Below are 21,543 nucleotides of genomic sequence, written 5' to 3'. Positions count from 1 at the left end.
GATCAAGAGTTGGACGTCCAACTGACTAAGCCACTCAGGTGCCCGTGTCTTCAATTTCTTTCATCAGTGTTTTATAGTTTTCAGAGTACAGGTCTTTCACCTCCTTGCTTAAGTTTATTCCTAGATATTTTATCATTTTTCATGCAATTATAAATGAGATCGTTTTCTTAATCTCTCCTGCTACTTCGTTATATAGAGTATAGAATGCAACAGATTTCTGTACATTGATTCTGTATCCTGTGACTTTACTGAATTCATGTATCAATTTTAGTAGTTTTTGGTGGAATTTTTAGGGTTTTCTATATGTAGTCCCATATACTTTTTTTTAGTGTTTATTTTTGAGAGACAGAGAGAGAGAGACAGGGACAGAGTGTGAGTGGGGGAAGGGAAGAGAGAGAGGGAGACAGAGAATCCGAAGCAGACTCCAGTCTCTGAGCTGTCAGCAGAGCTTAATGTGGGGTTCAAACCCATGAACCGTGAGTTTCATGACCTGAGCCAAAGTCAGATGCCCAAACGACTGAGCCACCCAGGTGCCCCTATATATTAGTATCATATAATATGCAAATAGTGAAAGTTTTTCTTCTTCCTTACCAATTTGGATACCTTTTATTCCTTTTTCTTATCTGATTACTGTGGCTAGGAGTTCTAGTACTGTGCTGAATAAAAGTGGTGAGAGTGGACATCCTTGTCTTGTTCCTGATCTAAAGGGAAAAGCTCTCAGGTTGTCATCATTGAGTATGATGTTAGCTGTGGGTTTGTCATATATGGCCTTTATTATGTTGAGGTATGTTCTAAGTCTACTTTGTTAAGGGTTTTTATGATGAATGGATGTTGTACTTTATCAAATGGTTTTTCTGCATCTATTGAAATGATCATATGGTTTTTATTCTTATTGATATCATGTATCTCACTGATTAATTTGTGAATACAGCTCAATTTTTTTATATCTTCTTTTTTAATGTTTTTTTTTTTTTTTGAGAGAGAGAGAGAGAGAGAGAGACATGAGTGGAGGAGGGGCAGAGAGGGAGACACAGAATCCGAAGCAGCTCCAGGCTCTGAGCTGTCAGCACAGAGCCCAATGCAGACCTTGAACTCAATGACCGTGAGATCATGACCTGAGCTGGTTGGATGTTCAACCAACTGAGCCACCCAGGCTCCCCAGGTCAATTTTTAAAATAAACAAAGGACTTGAATAGATGTTTCTCCAAAGAAGATATATAAATGGTCAATAAGCACAAGATGACAAGATGGTTAATAGCACTAGTCAGTAGGGAAATGCACATCAAAATCGTAATGTGATACTTCACATTCATCATGATGGCTGTTATCAAATAAAGAAAAACAGAAAATAAGTGTTTTAAGATCACGCAGAAATTAGAACATATATGTGTTGCTGGTGGGAATGTAGAATGGTGCAACTACTCTGGAAAATGGTATGGTGGTTCCTCAAAAAATTAAACATAGGGGGGCGCCTGGGTGGCTCAGTTGGTTAAGCGTCCAACTTCGGCTCAGGTCATGATCTCGCGGTCCGTGAGTTCGAGCCCCACGTCGGGCTCTGTGCTGACAGCTCAGAGCCTGGAGCCTGTTTCAGATTTTGTGTCTCCTTCTTTCTCTGCCCCTCCCCTGTTCATGCTCTGTCTCTCTCTGTCTCAAAAATAAATAAACATTAAAAAAAAATTAAAAAAAATAAACATAGGGTTACCATATAATTTGGCAATTTCACTTTTAGGTATATACCCAAAAGAAATGAAAGCAGGAACTCGAACAGATGTTTGTATACCCATGTTCATACAGCATTATTCACAATAGCAAAAGTGGAACCAACCCATATGTCCATCTACAGATGAATGCTTAAACAAGATGTAGTGTGTTCATGAAATGGAATATTATTCAACCTTAAAAAAGAATGAAATTCTGATATATGCTACAACAAGGATGAACTTTGAAGATGTTGTGCTATGTGAAATAAGTCAGATACAAAAGGACAAACTTTGTATGATTTAACTATGTGAAGTACCTAGAATAGACAAATTCATAGAGACAGAAAATAGAATAGAGGTTAGCAGGGGCTGTTAGGAGGTGAGGGGATGGAGTTATTGTTTAATGGATACAGAGTTTGTTAGGATAACGAAAAAATTTGGAATTTGATAGTGGTGATGGCTGTACAACATTGTGAATATATGCAATGCCACTGAATTGTACACTTAAAAATGGTTAAAATGGTAAATTTTATATTATGTGTACTTTACCACAGTAAAAAAATCAGGAACAAATTGACCCAAAAAGCAGCAGAAAACTTAGTCTGATTACCATAGATAAGAGTAGAAACGTGATTAAAAATGCAGCTTTAAAAAAGTACTTGGGCCAAATCATTAACTCTGTCCCATATTTTAACAATGAAAAAAACATAGTTCCATTGTTATTTAAACTAGTGTAAAGCATAGAACAAAATGGAAAGCTAGATTTGTTTTATGAAACAAACACAACCTGAATACCAAAACCATATAAATATAAATGAGAGAGGGAGAGAAAGATACAGTACATAGATCAATCTCACTTATAAATATAGATTCAAAAATTCTTAATAACATTACTTAGAAAGATATAGCACTTATCAAAAGAATAATACAGTGTGATTATGTGGAGTTTGATCCAGGAATGGAAGATGGTTCCATAATTTGTTATACTAACACATTAAAGGAGAAAACGGGGTGCCTGATCCCAAGGTTGTGGGATCGAGATTCTGTCTCTCTTTCCCACTGCCCCTCTCCCCTGCTTACACTCTCTTATAAACAAATAAATAAATAAACAAACAAACAAACAAACCCAACCAACCACATGGTTACCAGTTGCTGAAAAGGCAGTGATTTTTAATTAAAAAATAAAAAATCCCAGAAAATATGAGAGGGCAGTTCTTATCTCTTGATGATAGTTCATCATGCATTGGATCACCATGCTTTGCTCTGTCAGTGCATCAGCCCATTGAAAATGTTGTCTAAGCAGCTACCTGTGAGGAGTATGGGGGCCATTAAGTGACGCTTTATCACTTACGAACAGATGTATTACAGGAACGGATGGAATCCTTAACAGCTAGTTAAGTTGCTTGAAGTATTTTGGTTCTTCTTGCTAGCGGACTTTAAAAAAAAAAAAAGTTTATTTGTTTATTTTTGAGAGAGCGAGAGAGAGAGAGAGAGAGAGAGAGAGCATGCGTGCACAAGAAGGGGAGGGGCAGAGAGAGAGGCGGGCAGAGGATACAAAGCAGACTCCAGGCTCTGAGCTGTCAGCACAGAACCTGATGCGGGGCTCAAACCCACAAACCGGAGATCATGACCTGAGCAGAAGTCAGATGCTTAAGTGACTGAGCCACCCAAGCACCCCAGGAAGGATCATTTAATGGGACAATTCCTGTACCCTACTGCCCTTGTGTGATTGGACTGTTGATCCTCAGCATAGGAGTTTTACTTCTGCTTCTATTACATTTTGTCTTATTAAAATTAGCCTGTTCTTCTGATCTGAGATTGTCTTGGATCCTGATTTTTGTCATCCAAGGAAGTTAGTCTCTCACTGCTTTTTGTCATCTATCATCTCTTTAAGATGTGATAAGTCACTCATCCGAGTAGACAGGTGGACAAAATATTTTTCCAACAAGGAAAGAAAGCCTTGAAGGCTTTTTAAACTATCAACTTTTTTAAAATAAAAAGTTTTATTGTCTCAGTCTCCTTTGATCCATGGCAATTTTTCTTTGTCCATTTTCTTCTTAATGTCTTCATGACTTTGTTTGTATTGAATCATAAGCCTGAGAAATGCTTTATTTTTTAATCCAAATCTACACCATTCCAGGCAGTTGAGATTTGGGGAATACTGTCTATAACATGAGGACCCTGGGAGCATCTAAGAAAGTTGGTGGGAGTTTTCTACAATTTAAATCTAAATGAGGGGCCAAGTGGCCAGGACTCTAGCTACATGTAGTTCTACCAGAAATGAGATTTGTGATCTTGTAAAATCAAAGAACCTCTGTTAGCCTTACTATCCTCATCCAAATTAAACTTTCAAAGACCCTCAAAGACCTGAACGTTATATTGTTTCTAAAATATGTTACTCTTATTTTACCAGCATTGCATCTTTCTTGCCTCATACCTCTTTTCCTTGCTTCTTTGTTTAATGTTACAGATAATAGAGACAGACATTACTTGCCTCAGTAAAGATTGCATGACCCTGAGCGAATTTATGATCTCCTGAAGAAAGGAAGCGTTGTCATTTTGAAGTTATTACATTGATCTAACCTAAATTCTTCTCCCCTAAATGGTTTCCCTTTGTGTGGCTAACATCTGTGCAACTGCCCACCTTGTAACAATCTCCAATTAAGATGGTTTGTTTTATTTCTTTGAGCTACTGATCCCTGGTTCCTTCATCCTTGCCTTACCCGTCCCCCCCCCCCCCCCAACCTCTTCAGAATTTCTAGCCTGTTTATTCCTTTGGGTTCTGCCCCAGGTTTCTGTGTGACTCTAGTTTTAAGCATGTCATTGGACAAAGATGGTGTTCCAGGAATGGGTAAGCACAGCACACTTCTCACTTTTTTTTTTTTTTTTTTTTTTTTACTGAGATACAATTGATATATAACATTATATTACTGACAGGTATACAACATAATGATTCGAGATTTGTATGTATTGCCTTCTCACTTTTCAAGCCTGCTCTGTTAGACCAGGCAGCTGCCCTGACAAGGGCCAGGGCTTGTCATTCGTGGGGCAGGTATTGTCAGTCTGAAAGGCCTGCTCTCTACTAAGGAAGATCCAAGATACCTAAAGCACGAGAGAAGAGCTGGGACCCAATGTCTGGATTCTGGCTACAGTAATGAGTAATGAGTAATGAGTGAGGGTTGTGGTCCCATGGAGTCTGCAGAAAAGGAGTCTTTTCCAGGTTTCTGTCAGTTGTGGTTCTCAAATGGTCCCCGATCCCCCTCCCTGGGGCTCAGCCCTTCCATAGGATGTCTCTCCAATAAATGCTTCCCTCTGCCTGGGGTTGTTGGGTGAGAAAGGTTAAGCAGCATGTCTGAACACCTTCTGAGAACAAAATCAAGGTGTATTTAAGCCGGCAACCTTTAACTGGGCTCCCTTGTCATCCCCACTAGTAGGAGATCTTTATCTGAACAGGAATCTTCCTCCTGGAATGCTCTCTGACAGAGCCCTGCCTCTCCAGCTGGGAGTTGGCCTCTTCAGAATGAGTAGCAGGGACTGCTTCATTCTGCACACCCTTCATGATCACCTGTGAGTGTAATTTATGGGTCGCCTGCCAGAACAGGACTCTCTCTACCATTTCCATGCAGCAGTTCTGCTGGAAGTTGCGACCCACCAGGCTGACCTGACAGAACAAAGCAGCACTCCAGACCGGAGCCCCAGAATCGCTGACAGTAAGGCCACTTTTTTGTGGTTATGGCCTGGTAACATCACAAGGCCCTTGGCTGTTTACTTCCCTGGAAGTGGCTGAGTCTCTGTCTTATCCTAGGTAGAGCAATGGAAATGTGCATTCCCTGCAGGGTCCTGTGCCCTCTTACTCCTGGTCTCAGATGGCCTATCCTGATAGCAGGGCAGGGTGGAGGAAGTGGGACCTTTAAAGGGCCCAAGGCAGGGGTTCATAACCTCTAGATGCATATTAGAATCACCTGGAATTTTTTTTTTAAAAAAAAACCCTCATATTCATATCATCCCCACCCTACCCAATCCTTTGGGGGTAAATTTTGGGTATCTTTTTAAGATTTCAAGTGATTCTTATGTGCAACCAAGCTTGAAAACCAGTGGTTTACATCAGTGGCTCTCAAAATGTCATCCTCAAGGAGCAGTATCTACCTCTCCTGGGAACTTGTTAGAAATGCATACTTTTAATGCAAATTCTCCACTCCAGACCTACTGAATCAGAAAGTCTGGAAGGAGGCCCAGTACTGCTGCCCAGCAAAGTTTGAGAACAACTGGTTCAAGGTATAATATTAATATAGAAAGCAGGATAGTTATATGTGACCTATTGATATAACAATGCAAAAGCATCAGTAGAAAAGATGCACTGAAAAAGATTGGATGAAAATGACAATAGCTGTAAAAAATGATAATAGGTGTATTGGATGGTAGAATTACAAATTATTTGCTTTTATTTTCAAAATTTTTAGTAATGTCATTATATTGCTCACATATTCTTTTAAGAAACAGGAACTGGGTTGTGACAGTGCAGTATTTTAGTGTTTTGTACTGACAGGTGGGGTTGAGAGCATCACGAAGAATGTGGCAAGAGGAATGATGCTTGTTTGGACAGGCCCGACATGGCAGATTTCACCTGAGGGCCTATAGCTTCCCTGGAGAGAATTATCCTAGGTCCTCTTCATCTCATCCTATGGGTCTCAGCCTGGGTCACTCATTAGAATCACCTGGGGAGGGGTGCCCAGGTGACTCAGTCAGTTGAGCATCCAACTTCAGCTCAGCTCATGATCTCACAGTTTGTGGGTTCGAGCCCCACGTCGGGCTCCGTGCTGACAGCTCAAAGCCTGGAGCCTGCTTTGGATTCTGTATCTCCCTCTGTCTCTGCTCCTCCACTGCTTGCACTCTGTCTCTCTCTGTCTCTCAAAAATGAATAAACATTAAAAAAGAAAAGAAAGAAAGAAAGAATCACCTGGGGAGGGTCTATTGTTAATAGATGCCTGGGCTCCACCACAAGTTGAGCCAGAAATGCTGGAGACAGGGCTCAGGCATCAATATAAATGGACAGAAGAACAGACCAACCTGCCCAAGTGATTTGGATATACAGTGAGAGTAGAAAACCTCTCTCCTCATCCTTGAGATTTAAAGAAACCAGGTTATATCCAGAGGTCATCATCTGGGAGTCTTGGGAGCTTCCTAACACTGAGACATGGAACCCTTCTGCTAGAAGAGAGCATCACCCACCTCACCCCCCCGCAAGCAGGCGGCAGGTAGAATGGTGGGTCAGAGCTTGGGGGCCAGAGTCAGACGGCTTAGGGGTGAAACCAGACTCTAATTACTTGCTGTATGACATAGAAAAGGTGACAGGGTCCCTCCATGCCTCAGTTTCATCACCTGTAAAATGGAAATTCCTCATCTTAATAGTGCCTACCTCATAGAGTCATGGGTGGGGGGGGGGGGTTAAATGAGCTATTACAGGTAAAAGTCTTAAGATAGTGCCTGTCATGTAAGTATCATGAATGTTAGCTGCTGCTAAATGTTAGCTGCTTCTGTCTCTTGCTCATGTCCTTATTATTAGTGGTCTTCCTAATCCCTCTAGGGCCTGGGTTGAGTTGAGTTGAACAGGTTATTGAACTGGGGTAGGTCCCAGGACAAATGGAGGCTTCAGAAATTTCTTTGTCTTATTCATAGTTCACAGGCTTTTCTCCTTTTCCCATTTCTTTCATTGGCCATTCCTAGGGACATGAAAATGATGGCAGTTGCATCCTTGAGTCTAAATCATTCAAATACCCCTCTAAGGGTCAGTTATTATTTGCCCCCTCACACTTAAGGGGATTGCAGCCTTCCCCATTTGTCAGGCTTGACCTTGGGGTATCCCTGCTGGGAGCAGCCACTTCCCGGATTGGCTCTACTTTTGTTGCTTTTCACAATAGAATGTTCTAGAAAACAATTACATATCTGCTTCTTTCTCTCCACCTTTGGGTGGTGGTGGTGGTGGTGTGGTGTGTGTGTGTGTATGTGTGTGTTTAAGGGAGTTGGTCTTGTGTTAGGAAACCCAGGGAACGGGAGTGGACAGCTTCAGGTTCGGTGGGAAACTGATTCCTATTGCCTTTGATGCTGCTGTACTTTTACCTGGTGCTAGAAAGGGAGCCAGACATGTGAGGAGGACATTCACCCTTCTCAGAGAAGTCCTCATGTCACTGTTGCACCTGCTTAAGTACTAATGAAACCCCCAGTTGTTTACACTTCCACTGAGGGGCTGAGACATCCAAGAACCTAGAGCACCCCTAGGCTCTCCATTTCTTTGAAGCCAAGCCTGGAATTGGAATTTGCTCTCCCATGTCCCTGGTAGCCTCAGCCTGCCTGTGCTTGAGGAACACTGGCTTCTCTTTGACATGGCCCTGTACGATCCCAGAAGCAACTTGCTTCCTCGTCATGGAAGGCACAGTCCTGACCTCAGGGAGATTATAGCCTGGTTGGAAGAAAATGCCAGTGTCCAGGGTGACATTCAAAACAGAATGTGCTGGTTTCCTAGGAGGAAGCTGAGGCACTGTGGGAGCAGAGAAGACAAGACCAGGAATGTTTCTTGCTGAGTCAAAGAAGGCAAAGTTTGGAGAAGGGCATTGCCAGGAAAGAAGGCCCATCCAGCAGAAACACAGAGACCGGAAACTGTGGGCTGTATTTCAAAGATGGAAGTGGACATGTGGATCAGGACTGGCCAGTAGGAAATGACCCTTCAGCTAGGGGCCCATTTGGCCATCCAAGTGATCTGATTTCCAACCCTTCACCTGAGTCTGTTTGCCATTGAAAATATCTCACTGGTCTTTGTTAAGGCAGAGGTGCAAAGGTGTCAAGGAGGAGAGGGAACAATTGGGGTGTCTTCAGGGGTGAGGGCTCAGGACAGCTGGAAGGGAAAAAAACCCTGTCTTCGATGGTGGATGTTACTCTTATTTCAAGCATAATGGGGTGGATAGTGCAGGCTATTCCTGTTTTATAATTTTTTAAATGTGTGTTTATTTATTTTGAGAGAGCGAAAGCAGGGGAGGGGTAGAGAGAGAAGGAGAGAGAGAATTTCAAGCAGGCTCTGCACCCCCCAAATGGGGGCCTGATCGCATGAACTGTGAGATCATGACCTGAACCAAAATCAAGAGTCAGACACTTAACCAACTGAGCCAACCAGGCACCCCAGCCTCTTCCTATATTATAGGTGAGAAAATGGGCTCAGGAGAGTGTTGTGGACAAAGTCCCATAGGGGTGATTAGTCAGAGCTGGGATTTGAACTGGGCACGTCAGGCTCCGTTGCCTCCAGCCTGTCCTTTCTGCAGAGAGAGGATTCTCTGTTGACTTTGGATGCCAGTCCAAGGCATCTTGTTAGTAATTTATAGTTTCTAAAGCACCTTCCCAGGTATGACCTGGTTTGAACCACAGCACCATTTCCTTCTGTCTTCTGCTTATTTGTGTTCACTTGGGCAAACCCTTTTGCCTCCTTGTGCCTCAGCTTCCAACCAGCCACATCTGGTTCCTGACGAGGATGTTCCTCAGTCTTCCCTCATCTGACACCCTGAGATTCCTTGTCCTTTGTCCTCTCTTCCAGGCTCTCTCCAGCAAACTCTCCTCATCATGGTTTATGTTTTCAGTTGCTCAGAAGCACTTGTGTCCTACCGTCCTGTCAGCCTTCCTCACAGCACACACATCCGTCTCCTCCCGAGAGTAACAAACTTTCTGTGTGTCATAATGCCTAGAAACTTGGTGAAGGTCATTTTCTGATGTCCTTAACAAGGACACGTGATGACAGATGGAGCCTGGGACCAGGCCCAGTGAGTGGAACCTGCTTATTTTGCTCCATCTGATCAGCTGTGGACTTTCATGGAAAGAATCAAGGTTAAGCAGTGTGCACTGAGACAGTTGCTAGCCAAGGAAGGTCACTCCATCTCTTCTCAGACATTGCCTTTTTATGAAGGCTTTTTATAGCCCACTTTGTTGGGAGTAACTTTTTTCTTAATTAAGAATTCTAATTTTAAAGTGAGCTCTGACCTCTTTCTTTACAGAATCATTCTAGTGCTTTGATTGCATTTCATGCGTAGAAATTAAGATCCTTTATTGTCTGCTATCTGTGTTTTCCTCCACGGCTAGTTACCCATGGCAAACTGACACTTTATGGAGATCATAAATGAGTTTATTCCGCTAGAATATCAATAAAGGTCTTTGGAGAATTTTATTGAGGTGTAGAGAGATGTAAGAGACTATTTCTCCCTTATTAAGAGACCCATATGAGCCCGTCAGGGTGTGTTTCAGTATGGATGGGAGCCAGTGGCTAAATGATTTTTGAAGCAGGAGGTAGATTTCTTCACAGTGAACTTGAAGGGAAAAGCAAAGGAAATACGATGTCCCCTTTAGAATTTGGAGTTTCGCAAGGTCAGTTCTCTGGATAGAAGTTGATTTACACTGAAGAGTTATTCTGGGTGTTACCCTCCGTGTTATACTAGAGGGCTATTGAAGAAACAGCCCTTTCTGTGACCCGATCACAAGGCTAAGAAGCCTATTCAGGTGCGTAGGGAGACGTGCACACAAGTGCGTTCTGCAAACCACTGAAAAGAACCTGGATGCCCATCAGTAGGGAATGGGTGAATAATGAATAAATGATCTGGAACTACATGCGACAATATGAGAAGAAATCTCAAAAATATGACATTGGACAAAAATTGCCAAGTGATACTTTAAGAGTTTAATGCTATTTATGTAAGGTTCTAAAATAAGCAAAACAATATTTATTATCTATGGCTATACCCACGTAGCAAAATATGTAATTAAAGGCAAAGGAATGAAAAATACCAAATTTAATTTAATTTAAGAATACCAATACCTTGTGGTGCCTGGCTGGCTCAGTCGGTAGAGCATACAACTCTTGATCTTGGGGTTGTGAGTTTAAGCCCCATCTTGGGTGTAGAGATTATTTAAAAATAAAATCTTAAAAAAAAAAAAGAGTGATTACCTCTGGAGCTGAAGGGAAATGAAATCTGGAAGGGGTTCAAAAGGAACATCTATAATTTCTCTAAGGTTTTCTTAAAGTGACTTGTAGGTATGTACATTTAAAAATATTCATATTTTTGAATGGCTGAAATATTTTGTAATTTTATTTTATTTAAGTATTTTTTTTAATGTTTACTTATTTTTGAGAGAGATAGAGTGGGAGCCGGGGAGGGGCAGAGAGAGAGGGAGACACGGAATACACAGCAGGTTCCAGGCTCCAAGCTGTCAGCACAGAACCCAATGCAGGGCTCAAACTCATGAAATGTGAGATCATGACCTGAGCCGAAGTCAACGGCTTAACGGACTGAGCCACCCAGGCGCCCCTATTTTGTAATTTTAAATTTTGTTTCAAAAAAGGCAGAACCTATTCAGAACAGTCTGGCCAGTAGTTTCAAATTTTAATAATTACTAACCAGATTTTTCTGGGGCTGATTAGCTTGACCTTTTGCTGTTCTTTCATCTTTTGCCCCATCTGGTTCATTGTGACCACTTCATCATCCCTGAGTGTTAGCACCAAGGAGAAAATAAGAGAAAACATGAAACTCTTCATTTTCCTATTTGTTTGATGAGTGTGGAGTAGAAATTATGCACCAAAGGAAATCTTCGCGTTTTTAGCATATTTTATTCATTTATTACAATGCCAATTACAAAGGTTAACAGAGACAAACTTGAATTCTGAGTAAATATATAAGGATCTCCTGCCGAACTGAAGGGGAAGGGGGCTCCGACTGTGTAAAGCTTGCTCTAGGGCCACACCTGCCTCTAGGGAAGTGGTTTTGATATCCATATCCTGTTCTGAAATCAGTGTTTCCTTTGCATTAACAGCATGGCCGGACCCCCCTTCATCTTGCTGCCAATAAGGGCCATCTTTCTGTGGTCCAGATCTTGCTGAAGGCTGGCTGTGACCTTGATGTTCAGGATGATGTGAGTAGAAACCACATTCTATTGGGATGGGTTGTTTGGGAGCTTGTCTATCTGGAAATACACAGTACAGTATGTAAGCAGCTAGGCAGTGGGAGGGTAGAAGATGCTCTCCTAGCACTTTTTAGCTCCATCTTGGTCTCCATGGGGTCCCCACGGGGACCTTCTTCTTGAAGACCTATCCTGGGACCCATTCTCCGTAGCAAGCTATAGTTTGCAAGTTTGGGGTGGTTTTCCCATCATGGTTCATGTGCTATCTAGTATCATCTACGTCTAGAGCCTCAAAGGCATATTGTCTATGTCCTGTCTTGGTGTGAAGGAGCACACCACACACACGCACACACACACACGAGTGAGTGTGGGCAAGGCCTGTGGGAAATGTGTCATTGACCAAGCTTACCGTTAGAGAAAAAGTGGGGCTTAAAAACTTGACTTTTTCCTCTTCTCACTTTGATTTCTCTTAGGATACGTTTAGTTTAAAAGGACCTGTTCAAATAAAAAATTAACATATCATGGAATCCAAGAAAAAGGAAGCATCCTGAAAGAGTTTCCTCTCATGTTATGCCTTTATTAAGACTCAGTCTCTGGGGCACCTGGGCGGCTCAGTCAGCTGAGAGTGTTCAACTCTTGATCTCAGCTCAGGTCTTGATCTCAGGGTCATTAATTCAAGCCCCCGTTGGGTTCTGCACTGGGCATGAAGCTGACTTAAAAAAAAAAAGACTTTGAGTTTCTTCATTCAGATTATGTAGACAAAGACTCCAATTGGCTCCTCTACAGTCAAGTATTCATTCCTGACTCAATCACCAGTGGTGGGGATGAGGTCATGTGGTGCACAGGGTTGCCTATTGGATCTTTGAGGAAGTAGATTCTCTAAGAAGAGGATATAAATAAGATGAAATGAATTGTCCTCCAGTGAGCTATTAGGAAACAGCCTTATGATAATGTAACTGGAAATTATTTTCAGAAACTGTTCCTAATTTCAACTCTAATTTGTGTGGTAGGACTTTAAGAAACAAGAAGTTTTGTGAGGAACAGAGAATCTTACAGAACTTGCACATATCATAATCTCTTCCTGATTGACCTTTGATAACTGAGGGTATGGGAGTGTTAATCAAATTTTAGCCCCTCAGGTGTGCTAGTAGGGTATAGGTTACCAAAGTGCATCTAGTTTTCTGTAGGTATCTTTGTAATGTCCTAAAACTTGGCAAACATATGGTGAGAAGGACAGCATTCACAAAGAAATAACTAAATGTCATTGTTTTATGTACAGGCAGAAGGCTGTCCAGTATCATTCATAAATCTCTGGTTATATTTGGAATCATTGGGTCATCAAAAATGTTACTTTCAAAAGATGCTGATTTAACTTTCAGCTGTTGATTTCTACTTTGGGTCATAATACATTTTCCCTACACTGTAACCATGATAACATTCCTGATTCTATCATATCCTTAGATGACAGGAGTGAAAATACAAGGGGAGAGAAGAGATTCTGACCACAGAAAAGGCAGGGCATTGGGATGCTGGTGCAAACATGTTGGGATGCCTCTGGTCTTCTCTTTGCATAATTGAAGTCCTCACTGGCCATGGTGGCAAGGCTACCATGCCAGGTCCGCCAACTCCTGCCTCAGCTCTTGAGCTCCAAGAATCACTGTGTTCTCATGCAGCAAGAGCCATGCTAACTTCTTAGAACTGTGGGCGTTTATATCAGGCAAGGTAGGAAGTAAAATAGGAGTTTTCACAAGGTAGCTAAGGGGAGACATGTCAGCAAAAGGAAATTCACCTCTACTTTTAGATGGGAACAATGTGTTTCATTTATTGGAATAATGTATTTTCTTGCATCTTCTCCTTGCCCTAATCAATCTATACATTGCTTGTCCCTGGTAACTTAAATCAAGACAGACAAACAAAACAGAAACACCAGAACAAAACAGTGTAAAAGCTGCTGGGAATGGAGAAGGTAGAATTCTGAAGTAATGTGTTCACCAGAATATTGTTCACATCTCTCTTCTACGTATTTACCATGCCTGTTGATCGGCTTTGAAACTTAATGCAAGAATCTGAAGAAAACTATATGTGTTTTTTTAAAGAAGCTGGGATATTAATTATTGGAAATAATCAGTTCAGAAGTTACCTGTCTTGGATGATGGGTAGAAATAGAGAATGTTAATATTATGAAGAATTTACTTCTAACTTCATATTCTACAGATACGTTCCTTATGTCACGGTAAGGACTGAGAATTAGTTGAAGAATGACCTCCAGTGGCCTGGAGTGGGATTATTATGAATTTCAACCTGTGGAAACCAGTTCTTTAGAATATGCAACTCCAGGAGAAAATTCCCCTTGGCTTCCTGCCAATCCTGTCAACACACATTGGAGCTCTAATGCCATCTCTGATTGGTCAATGAGCAACCACACGGCCCCTACCTCAGAAATAGTCCAGGACCCTGTGGCCATGATAAAAGCCATGAAGGAAGAAAAAAATAAGAAAAAACAGAGAAGAAAGGCTAGGAAGAACCCTAGAAGATCAGAGAGAGAACAAGAGGTCAGCAATTTGCTTTGCACACCTACGCTGTCTCGGGCTTCCTTGCAACATGTCTGTCTGTGCCTCCTGGGAGGGATTCCTCCTGAAGAGGGACATGTTCCACCTTTGCATGACTCGGGTTTCTTCCATGAGCTTAGCTTTGAAATCTGCCTGTACTGTGCTCATTCTTTTTCATCATGTAGCAGAGAGAACTAAAAGCATTGTGAAACAAATATTGAGACCTCAGAGGTTCCAAACGCCTTAAGTTCCCAAAGTCAATTTTTCTGAAATCAGAAAAATTGAGAGCTGGCAGTTCATGCACTTTTCAAACAGGTCAGCATGTTCCAAATCAAAATGCCAAACTGCAAGGTTGCTGGCTCTCCGAGTTTCCCACTGCAGTGTTTTTCCTTCTGCTTCTTTGTAGTTAATCATTTGGCAAATACTTCTTGGGCACCTGTAGTGGCCAGGGCACTGCTAAAGCACTTAGCTAGATGATGCCATAAAGAGGCAGCTCCAACCCCACAGAGGGACCTGATCTTTTTTAAGGCCTGAACTGGGGCTAATTGACTTCATAGGGTGGAACGAGCTTGGAGTAGGTGCAAAGAGCCTTGACAGATTGAATTCTGGCTTGACCATGCTACCCCGAATTAGCTGGTTATCCTAGGCTAGGCACTGAACTGCCCTGAGCCTTAGTTTTTTGTTTTTTGTTTTAATCAATAAAATGATGCCACTTGGAGTACAGTAGAGAGTCAATAAATATGCATTGAACAAGTAACTGCTGACAAGAGTGTCATATTTTTTCTAGCATCTTTTTTCAAAGTTTCAGAATTTCAGGGTTTATTTATATCATAGAAATAAGGATTATGTCAAAGATGCTGCTTGGGTCTGTTAATAAGTATGTATTGAGGACACATTTTATTGTCTTCTGGGTCCTATTTCACAGAGGAAATGTTCCCACAGTAAATTTTAGAGGAGGAAGGTGATTTCCAGGAAATTGGGCCTATTTCAATTGAGGGTCTCAGGTGCTTTATTGTATTGTGTTCTGGGAAGAGTAGCCTAAGATAGATAGCCCAAGGTGGCCCTTTGCTTATGTATTTCATGTCTCTCTGAGTTTAACTCTCATCTTGGTAACTTTAGGGTAGCTGGGTTTTTAGGCCAGAGAAAGTGTCTTACTCAGTCCTCCAGAATTGTCCCGTGTAGTGTTCCCAAAGCTAATGATAGAGCTAAAGGGCAGCCACTTATGGTGGAAAGGCTGATGTTGGTGCCTTCCCAGCAGTGTTTATCCAACTCATGAGGCCAGGACCCAGGCTGAGTGAGGTCTCAGAGGGGAGTAAAGATGGAGGGGAAGCTATGGCCTGGAGACAGGCAGTGCCTCTAAAAGGTCACTACAAGAGACACCGGTGCCAGTGGCTTAGGACAATTTGTGTTCTCACTGCAACCTCACAGAAGTCGTTACATCTCCTTGAGTCTCGATAATCCACCTGGGAATTTCCAAAGGCTAAACTGAAAGTTAGATTTAGCTTCTTTCACTGAGAGTTTCGCAAAGGAAAGTCCTCTCCACAGGGAAGCAAAAACAGTAGATTCATGCTGAGAGCAAGTAATAAATAATGGTGATGTTCTGGCTCCAAAGCTGCCTCCATTCGTGATTTAGTGGCAGCTTGTGAAACACAATAAACCAATGACCTGTAGCAAGGCTTAGCTTAGAATGTGCCTTAACCAGCAGAGGCCCTTTGTGCCATGACTCGCATGGAAGAGTGGCCAACACGACCCATGAGTTTGAGGCTTTGTGCATGACAGGGACAGAACCTATTATGCAAAAAGGTTGGTGGAGTGCTCAGTAGAGTGCCAGCAGTCTGTGGGAATATGAAAAGGGCTTGTCGGTGTTTACTCTGGAGGAGTGAGCTGTGGTCTCCTCTTTCTTGCCAAGAACAGAGCACCATCTTTCTCATCAGGTCATAAACTGCACTTGAGGTCCATTTTGGGAAAACTTGTCACCATTCTGATGGGGAAATGCCAGTCTTGGAAATTCTTATAAAGTTAAGACTTGGGCAGTTTCTCATAGTATTACTTGTTTGGACATTAAGTGTACATCATCTGGAAACACTCCTGAAGATGTTTGAGACGGACATTACACACCTCCTGCAGCCACTGATCCAGTGGCCACATTCTCTTGTGACTACAAGGCATGCAGAAAGGGTTCTTCTTGAGTGAGGGGTCTGGGAAGATGCATGAGAAGAAAGCCATGTCCAAACCTAATTTATACTGGGAATAAGGATTTAGGATGCCAAGGGGAGGGTTCATGATAGAAATGCTGTGGACAGTGGATAAATCATAATAATGGAGCTGGATGTCCTGACCCATCACTGTGTAAATCCCTTAAATTCTACAACTGAACAGTAAGAAAAGATTATAAGATGTGGACAATCCCATTATTAATATATATTGTTACAGCTTAGGCTTTTAATAAATAGCAGTGTTTGCTGTTGCTAAAATTATATGTGTTAAATATAAAAAGTTGGAAAGTATTAAAAATTATGAGGAAGAAAATAAAAATCATTTCCCCTCATGGATTTTTAAACGGAGGTTTTTTTTTTTTTAATTTTAAGAAAGTGAATTTGAGTTTTAAATAGCATTAAGTGCTTTTTTATTGTGATAAAATGCATGTAACATAAAATTTACCATTTTAACCATTTTTTACTGTACACTCAGTGGCATTGAGTGCATTCACGTTGTTGTACAACCATTACCACCATCCATCTCCAGAATTTATTCTTGGATTAAGTGCTTTTAATGTGCACTGTTGTTGGTTATAGATTCCAGGGTGTTCGGTAAGTAGACTCAGCATTTCATTAAGGCTATTTATAGGTAGCAGTGCGTCCCTCTTTTCAAAATCCCCATGTTTTCTGTCTTATAATAGTCTCTCTTTCCTCTCTTGGGCTCAGGACAAGGGATGCCACAGGAGGTGCCTTTGCCCCTCTGGTGCTCCACCAGAACATTTTATGTATGCAAAACTCTTACCAACCAAATCCTAGAACCCAAGAAGGGAAGGGAGAGAACTTGGAAGTCATCCACCCCTCAACCCAAGGCGCAGCAAGGTGGCCGGTGTTTCCCAAGGCTGTGTGAGACTCACATCTCCTGAACCCCTTGCCCCATACCCCTTCCTTCCTACAAGAAGTTTTCCACACTGTTCACCTTTCTCCCCATTTCAGTTTGGACCCCAGGCTAGACTTGATTTGTCTCAACTGGACTTCCTGCGTACATGTCAGAGATGAGATTGCTCTTAGAGACTTTAGAACTCTCTCTTATCTTGACCATCTTACCTCCTCTCTAATGCAGTTGGGGCAAGAGTCAAGTTCCCTTTGGTGCCCTGATGGAGAAAGAGAAGGTCGGCAGTCCCAGGCATCTGATTATAGAAAAAGGGGTCAAATACATCATAAGTCAGTGAGGATGCTGTCATGAAATATCAGAAGAGGCTTCATAGACTTACACAATGACTTACACAGCTTGTAGTCCTGGAGTCCTCAGATGACACAGCATAAATCCCTCCATTGCTCTCGGCCCATAAAGTCAATAAAAAAAAAAAAAAAATACGTACCCGTCATCAAATCATGAGTGTTGCTAACTGGCATGGCTGGATAGTCATTCCTCTGAGAGAAAGTGGGGTGTAGAGAACTCAATGGGGAGTAAAGATTGCTGGTTTAATTGTATCACACACACAGTCTAGCTTTTCACAGATGTGACAGTCATATTCCCTCTGAACACTGCCTTTCCTTGGGGTGGCGGGTGAGTGCCTGACCCTCATTCCAAAGTCAGCTCTGGAGCTGTTTTGTGGTTGGTTTGAGATTCCCACTAAGTTTGTGAACAAAAATGCACCACCTGGCAGGGTGACCAGTCTGTTGCAATCGAGGATGGAGATGTCCTTGTGTCAGAGTAGTGAGTGGTGCAGTGGGGGGTTGGGAGAGCTGACTGCTGTTCCTGCCTACGTGTCACTCTGCAGGGGGATCAGACCGCCTTGCACCGGGCCACAGTGGTGGGGAACACGGAAGTCATCGCGGCGCTCATCCAGGAGGGCTGTGCTCTGGACCGCCAAGACAAGGTGACATGGGGCATATCAGCCTGAGGACCCTGCTTGGGGAACTTGTGACGACTCAATATGTTATCATTGCTGAGTCCTATTTATCGTGAGTTAACATGGTAAATTCAGCCTTTCTTTTGCAAGAGTATCTAATATCCCAATAAATATTAATTTTTTTGATCCTTTACCCTGTTCTGTGGCAGCAGTGGGCAACCACATATGTATAAATGGTAAAGAAAAAAGTCTAGAAATAATGATCTGTGGAGGCTTGGGTGGGGAAAGGGATGTGCCCCGGACTCTTATTTCCAATTTTTTTTTTTTGAAGGAAAGTGAGCAAGTTAATTTATTTAAACAATATTGGAAGAAAAACAATAAGCAAAATCAATTCTTTAACAAATCCCAATGACATATTGATTTGTTGCTTTTATTTATTTATTTTTGAGAGACAGAGAAAGACAGAGCACATGTGAGGGAGAAGAAGAGAGAGGAGGAGACACAAAATCCGAAGCAGGCTCCAGGCTCTGAGCTGTCAGCACAGAGCCCGCTGCGGGGCTCGAACTCATGAACCGTGAGGTATGACCTCAGCCAAAGTCTGACGCTTTACCTACTGAGCCACCCAGGTGCTCCTGATTTGTTGCTTTTAAATTGTTAAACAGCCTCGGGGTGCCTGGGTGGCTCAGTCGGTTAAGCAACCGACTTCGGCTCAGGTCATATCTCATGGTTCGTGAGTTCAAGCCCCACAGCGGGCTCTGTGCTGACCTCTCAGAGCCTGGAGCCTGCTTTGGATTCTGTGTCTCCTCTTCTCTCTGCTCCTCTCTCACTTGTGCTCTGTCTTTTCTGTCTCTCAAAAATAAATAAATGTAATAAAAAAATAAATAAATTGTTAAACAGTCTTAAAACATGGAACTTCACAATTAGGTGCAGTTCAGCCTCTGCTTACTTTTTTAGACAACTTTTTATTACATGTAATATATATACAGAAAAATGTGCACGTTATACGTGTAAAGTTCCATGAGTGTTCACTAACAGAGCACATCTATATGAGCCCCCAGATCAAGAAGCAGATCACATCAGCACACTGGAGGCCCCCTCAACAGTGCCCCTGTCCAGTCACTTTTACTTTTGCTTCCTGTGTTGTGCAGTCAGTCCCACTGGCCAGGCCGCACATCGCCACTGACCTTCCCAGCACCATTTCACTCTGTAGGGTCACTCCCCGACTATGGCCTTTGAGAGCCTAGACTTCCACTTGTGGGTTGTCCACACCATTCAGCCTGTCTCATGGTATGGATGAATAAAGTCAGAGCCAGTGCCTGGACATGACTGGACAGTGCCCTGCTCTCTGACCTGGAACAGCACAGGTGGTCTCTCTACCTCTCCTCTCTGTGCTTCTCTCTCCCTGTAACCCCAACCCTCTCAGCCCCACCCCACACACTTCACTGCATTTAATATTTCTTTTTCTGTAGGAAGTTAACCGAATACAGCTGTGTTTGTTAATTGGTTGGTTTTTTTTTTAAAGCCACATATTGAGGACACTTGTTTATATTATTTACAACTCACTGCTTTCTTGGTGCCTGCTTATTTATTTCGGTCCCTGAGACGTTGGATTAAGCTGGGTCAGATTAAATTTGGGGAAAGAAAAAGAGAGGAGGAATCTGCCTCCCTGGTCCTTGGGCCCGGCAACTTACGGAGCTGGACTCTTCGTTTGCCTGGACTTTGCAGGGTTCTCTCTGGGGTTAGGAGCAGAGCGGAGCAGACCCCAAGGAGTGATGGAGGTGGGAAGGAATGAACATCATGCCTGCCATCTTGATGTTGCTTTCTGTTAAATGTGACCTGTGGATGAGCCTTTTTCAGCCAGGGTTCCCAGGGAGATTTAAGCCCTAATGCCTGAAGGCATCCATTGTACCTCATAAATCTAAAATGGTACTTGTTACGTACTATTTCTGGGAGAATGGAGAAACTAGCCACTGAAATCATTTTCTGGGCTCTGGTTCAGATGAGAAGGTTTTTTTCTTTTTAGTGTTTATTTCTGAGAGGGAGAAAGAGAGTGTGAGTGTGAGAGCGAGCATGAGCGGGGGGAGGGGCAGAAAGAGAGAGGGAGACACAGAATCTGAAGCAGGTTCCAGGCCCTGAGCTGTCAGCACAGAGCCCAGCGCAGGACTTGAACTCCTGAGCTGTGAGATCATGACCTGAGCCGAAGCCGGACGCTTAGCTGAGCCACCCAGGTGCGTCAACAAGCCTCTTTTGAAATCAAAAGGACCTGTGGTGTGGCCTAGGAATACGCTACAATGTACTGATTATAATGAGATGACTTCGGTCTTGGGTAATGTGTTCTCTGTCTCTGTATGTGTTCCTCAGGATGGGAATACGGCCCTACATGAAGCGTCCTGGCACGGTTTTAGCCAGTCAGCCAAATTGCTCGTTAAAGCAGGAGCCAACGTGCTTGCCAAGAACAAGGTGAGGCCCAGCAGGTGCTAGAACTCCCCATTCACAGGTGAGGATGGCTATGGGCTTTTGTCCCTGTGGGAACCTCCTCTCTGAGCAGAGCAAGAGCTTAGGAGAGCATGTGGAACCTGGCAGGGGAAACGAAAGCTTGGAACTCCATAGTGAACATAATCTCCGTGGTGAGCAAGACAAACTGGAGTGGCTTTGACTTCCTTTGGGCTCTCCTGGGACTCCCTGCTTTCCCATTGGTTTATTGGAGTGCGGTTAGGCAAGCAGGCCAGTAGCACCTGTTGTCCCTCATTTTCCTGTCTGCCCTCCCAGCACTGCTCAGGTCTTATCCCCCTCTTTGTGTGCTCATTATTACTGAATGCATCCCAGCATTATTTCAGAAGCCTCACAGCAGATTGGCCAGCTTGCCTCCCTCCTTCTGCATCCTGTTCCTCCCCTGCCCAGAAACCTTCCAGTAAAGCTCCTCAGCCTGGCACTGCCTCAGGCCTCCCTGGAGTGGCCTCAGTCTATGTCTGCAGCCTCTTCCCTGTGCTTTTCCTAGTATGTGCCTCCTGTGCTATCAGAGTGGGCTCATCCCTGCTCCCTGTGGGTATCTCGCTCCTCATTCCTGCCTGTAGACTTCCAACTCAGGCTTCCAGGGCCGCGGCCGCACCCTCCCCAAAGGCGCATCAGGGTATTTCCTACAGGGCTCCCTTGGCACCACACACCGCTCTGTGATGTCATCTACTCGTTAAATGTTTCTCATGGTTCCCTCATGGGACAGAAGCTTGAATAAAAGAAGCAAGCCATGCATCATAATATTTCCAATAATGCCTGGCAGACTGGTGGCTTCTTCATTTCTTCACCGTGGTACATTGTG

General features: G+C 43.0%; 1 protein-coding gene across 8 annotated transcripts in view; it reads left to right on the top strand.

Annotated features, from left to right (window-relative positions):
* Positions 1-21,543, top strand: part of ANKRD6 (ankyrin repeat domain 6) — a 211,382-nt gene that overhangs the window by 162,792 nt on the left and 27,047 nt on the right. For 5 of the 8 annotated variants that reach the window (XM_053222472.1, XM_027057254.2, XM_027057255.2 and 2 more), the window contains 3 exons: positions 11,541-11,639; positions 18,156-18,254; positions 20,589-20,687. In XM_053222472.1, the coding sequence (XP_053078447.1) occupies positions 11,541-11,639; positions 18,156-18,254; positions 20,589-20,687 (297 nt within the window). Of the gene's footprint in view, positions 1-11,540; positions 11,640-13,841; positions 14,180-18,155; positions 18,255-20,588; positions 20,688-21,543 lie in introns of all 8 variants that reach the window. The other 3 variants (XM_027057259.2, XM_027057257.2, XM_027057253.2) reach the window with 1 other exon arrangement.

Source organism: Acinonyx jubatus, chromosome B2, assembly GCF_027475565.1.
Source record: "Acinonyx jubatus isolate Ajub_Pintada_27869175 chromosome B2, VMU_Ajub_asm_v1.0, whole genome shotgun sequence".
Taxonomy (NCBI): Eukaryota; Metazoa; Chordata; class Mammalia; order Carnivora; family Felidae; genus Acinonyx; species Acinonyx jubatus.
Note: the sequence above shows the minus strand (reverse complement) of the source record. Positions and strands in the feature narration are given on the sequence as shown.